The sequence below is a fragment of the Rhinolophus hipposideros genome (genome assembly GCF_964194185.1).
Source record: "Rhinolophus hipposideros genome assembly, chromosome: 12".
NCBI lineage: Eukaryota > Metazoa > Chordata > Mammalia > Chiroptera > Rhinolophidae > Rhinolophus > Rhinolophus hipposideros.
The window spans coordinates 1,342,873-1,346,308 of NC_138058.1; the positions used below are offsets into that span (position 1 = coordinate 1,342,873).

At 51.7% G+C, this 3,436-nt stretch overlaps 1 protein-coding gene across 1 annotated transcript; it reads left to right on the forward strand.

Annotated features, from left to right (window-relative positions):
* Nucleotides 1–1,601: 1,601 nt before the first annotated feature.
* Nucleotides 1,602–1,991, forward strand: LOC308506188 (large ribosomal subunit protein eL22-like; the record flags this gene model as incomplete). Its single annotated transcript, XM_081069285.1, has 1 exon — nt 1,602–1,991. The coding sequence occupies one exon, from the start codon at nt 1,602–1,604 to the stop codon at nt 1,989–1,991; it is 390 nt and encodes a 129-aa protein (XP_080925411.1).
* Nucleotides 1,992–3,436: the final 1,445 nt, after the last annotated feature.

Sequence of the window (3,436 nt, forward strand, 5' to 3'; positions counted from 1 at the left end):
CAGCTATTCTTTCTTCAGACAGGTGCTGAGCCATGGCCCAGTGCTGGGAATGGTGGGCAGGAGGGGGTCACAAGCAGATGCCTTGCCCAGTGTTTCCTCTATCAGACACTGCACCAAGCATCTTACAGGATTTTCATTTAGTGTCACCCCAGCCCTAGGAAACGGGCATTATAGTATTTATCCCCAGATTCCAGTCGAGGACATGAGAGTAAGTGCTGGATACGTTCCTACGTTCATCCACAAACAGTAGGAATAGGAAAGGCCACCATGTGCCACGTCCCCGTTAAGTGCTGGGGACTCTGATAACTAAAGCCTGGTCTATGCATCACTTTGTGACAATAGTGGTATAAGTCTAGACTGGAGGTCACTACAAATGGCCCGGGCAAAGATTTTTTTAAAACATGGGGTCTGTGTAGCGCTTTTACTTAAAATAAGCCCTCAGCTGACCTTTCATCCCTGTCCTCTACGATTGTCTCCCATTTCACAAATAAATAAACCAAGGCATGCAGAGACAAGTGACTTGCCCAGTGACCGCACCACCAGGGTTTCTGCTGTCGGGTTTCTCATCGTAGGGAGAGATGCCCCGGGCAGGAGGGTGGGGAACTACGTCTCCCAGCATGCCGTGCGCGGGCGTGGGGGCGGGGCCGCCGGCGGCACCAAGCTGTCATTTCTTGGTATTAAAAAGAATAGAGAGAAAGAATCAAAGCCTTGAGCGTCACGTCTAGGAATAGCCTCGGAGTCAGGCCAAGTCATTATAGACGATGAGTAATCCGGTTAAGTCATTTCTCTAAACACCATTCCTTGTAAGAGAATTAAAATATCAACTTACATCAGAGGGGCAGAGGCGGCTCAGGCTGGAGCTCAGCCAGGAGCTCAGCCAGGAGGGGCGGGATGCCAGGGCCCTGCCAGCTGGGCCTCCGACTCGTGGGCAACAGCCTCTAGGCTTCAGTTTATCTCGTTGTTAAGGGCTTCGGAAAGTCTGGGGCTGACTTCTCTGGGTCCCTTGTGGGGGCGGCCCTGCAACCTGAATGAGGCGAAGGGGACTAGGCCAGAGGAGGCTGGGGGTCCCATTTCTTCAGTGTCCCCTCTTTCTCCAGGCCTGCTGTTGGAGCACAGGGCTGGGCTGGCCTGGGGCCTCACTTAGTGAGGAGGGGGGACCAAATCTCCGGGGAGGTACCCCTTTCCCTGTAGACTTGCAGGAAAGTCCTCGGGTTGGGTGACCACCAGGACAGCCTTTGGCATCCTGAGGGCAGGATTGTAAGGAACTGGGGAGGGCAAGCGGATCGAGAAGCTGCCTCTTGGCTGCTAGAGCCTGTCCCCTAAGCCCCCTCCAGCGCCAACAACGTGAGTTGGGTTGCAGCTGTGAGTTGGACACATCCTCGGTGGCCCTAACCTGGACTCTTGGCTGACAAGGCCCCTGGGGCCCAGAGACTTCCCTCTGGCTTCCCACACCAGTCCCCAAGGCAGCATAGAATGACTCAAGCTTACAGCCACTGAACACTTGAGGCAGCCAGGCCCAGCTCTAAGTTCTTATACACACTCACTCTTGCAACGAGTTAGGCACTTTTAAAATTCCCGCCCTTTCTGTCTCGGCTGCCGCCATGGCTCCCATGAAAAAGCTTGTGGCTAAGGGAGGCAAAAAAAAAAAGAAGCAGGTTCTGAAGTTTACCCTTGACTGCACCCATCCAGTAGAAGATGGAATCATGGATGCTGCCAATTTTGAGCAGTTTCTTCAGGAGCGAATCAAAGTGAATGGAAAAGCTTGGGCATCTCGGTGGAGGCTTGTAACCATTGAAAGGAGCAAGAGCAAGATCACGGTCACTTCTGAGGTGCCTTTTTCCCAAAGGTATTTGAACTATCTCACCAAAAAGTATTTGAAGAAGAACAATCTCCGTGATTGGTTGCGCGTAGTTGCTAACAGCAAAGAAAGTTACGAATTGCGTTACTTCCGGATTAACCAGGACAAAGAAGAGGAGGAAGATGAGGATTGAAACTCCTTACTCTGGAATGTTCTGTATGAGTTCTTGAATAAAACTTAGGAACCAAAAATAAAAAAATAAAAAAAACCCCAACAACAAAAAATTCCCTTTTCTCTGAAGGACAGAGGGAGGCACAGGGACGCTGACAATTTCCTGTAGTAGAGGCTTCCTGTAGAGGCTGTAGTCGCTCTCAGTGTGTCCACCGGTACAGGACCTCCCAGGCTCTGAAGCCAGGCCCACGGTTGTCCATCCTGGTGCCTTCACTTGCAGGTAACCTTGGATGAGTTACCCAGCATCTCTAATTGTCAATTTCCCATGTGTAAAAAGGGGTTAGCAATAGCTACCTTGCTAGATTATGAGGGTTAGAAATAACATAGGCCTTCAACAAATGGCCATTCTATTGTGTCACTGGTATTATGTGAAAACAGCCTCTGACTGGGCAGATTCTGTGTGCTTCTGAGCTTGTGGGAGAAATCCTACCTGAAAGCCAGGTCTCTGTTTTCATCATCTTGGCATTATCTGCCCTGAAACTGCCACAGGGAGGGGGCTGCCCTCCCTTCCTGACATCCCAATAACATTTGTTTGAAACAGCGGTTGGCAGGGCGAGCCCAAGGGGACCTCAGGTCTAAATGGTCCTCACACCAGGCCTGCCTGCCTTCCCACTCTGCCAACCAAAAGCTCGAATTCTCCCCACACCCGCCATATATCCTGTCTGCTCCTGCATACCAGGAGCATGTGTGCAAACCTGTGGATACACACCTGTGTGTTTTCACATACATCCACACACGGAAGCACCCACAGCTCACACATAGGAACACACATGTGTACACACTCCAGTAGAATTCCCTGAGGCTTCCATCTCCATACCTTGGGCACCCTGAAGTAGACAGAGGTTGAAGAACCCCTGTGCCTTTCCCCAGCTGCCTAGCTGTGCCTTGGTGTTTTCTACCATGGGGATGGCCTACTCTGTTACAACTGCCTTCCCTCCCTGCCCTGGCCTTAGCAGGCCCTTCCAGACTTGCCTGTGTGGTCCCGGCCACAGCTGAAGGCAGGGGGTTGCATGGAGGTGTCCTCCCTGGGCTAAGGACAGCTCTTGGGTATGGCTGTGGCTTGGCAAACCTGGTAATACTGGGGGGATTGTCCTCTCAAGGCCCCTAGCTCTGTTCCCGACAAGCGTTTGCATGTGCTGTTCCCTCTGTGCCTGAGTGACCATCCCCGCTCAGTAGGTCCCACTGGGTCCACCTAGTCAACCTCTATTCATCCTACAAAGCTCCACCCAAAGCAGGCGTCCATATCTCCTCTGTTAAGTTCTTCATGCTCAGTTTTCTCATCTATTAAAGGGGGTTGAGTGGGGGGACATAATACTAGCCCTCACACCTCCTGGCACGGTATGTGCACTAGATGAGCTATTTCTTACAAAGGGTTTTGCACCTGCCTAGCAGGAGGAAGCTTTCTGT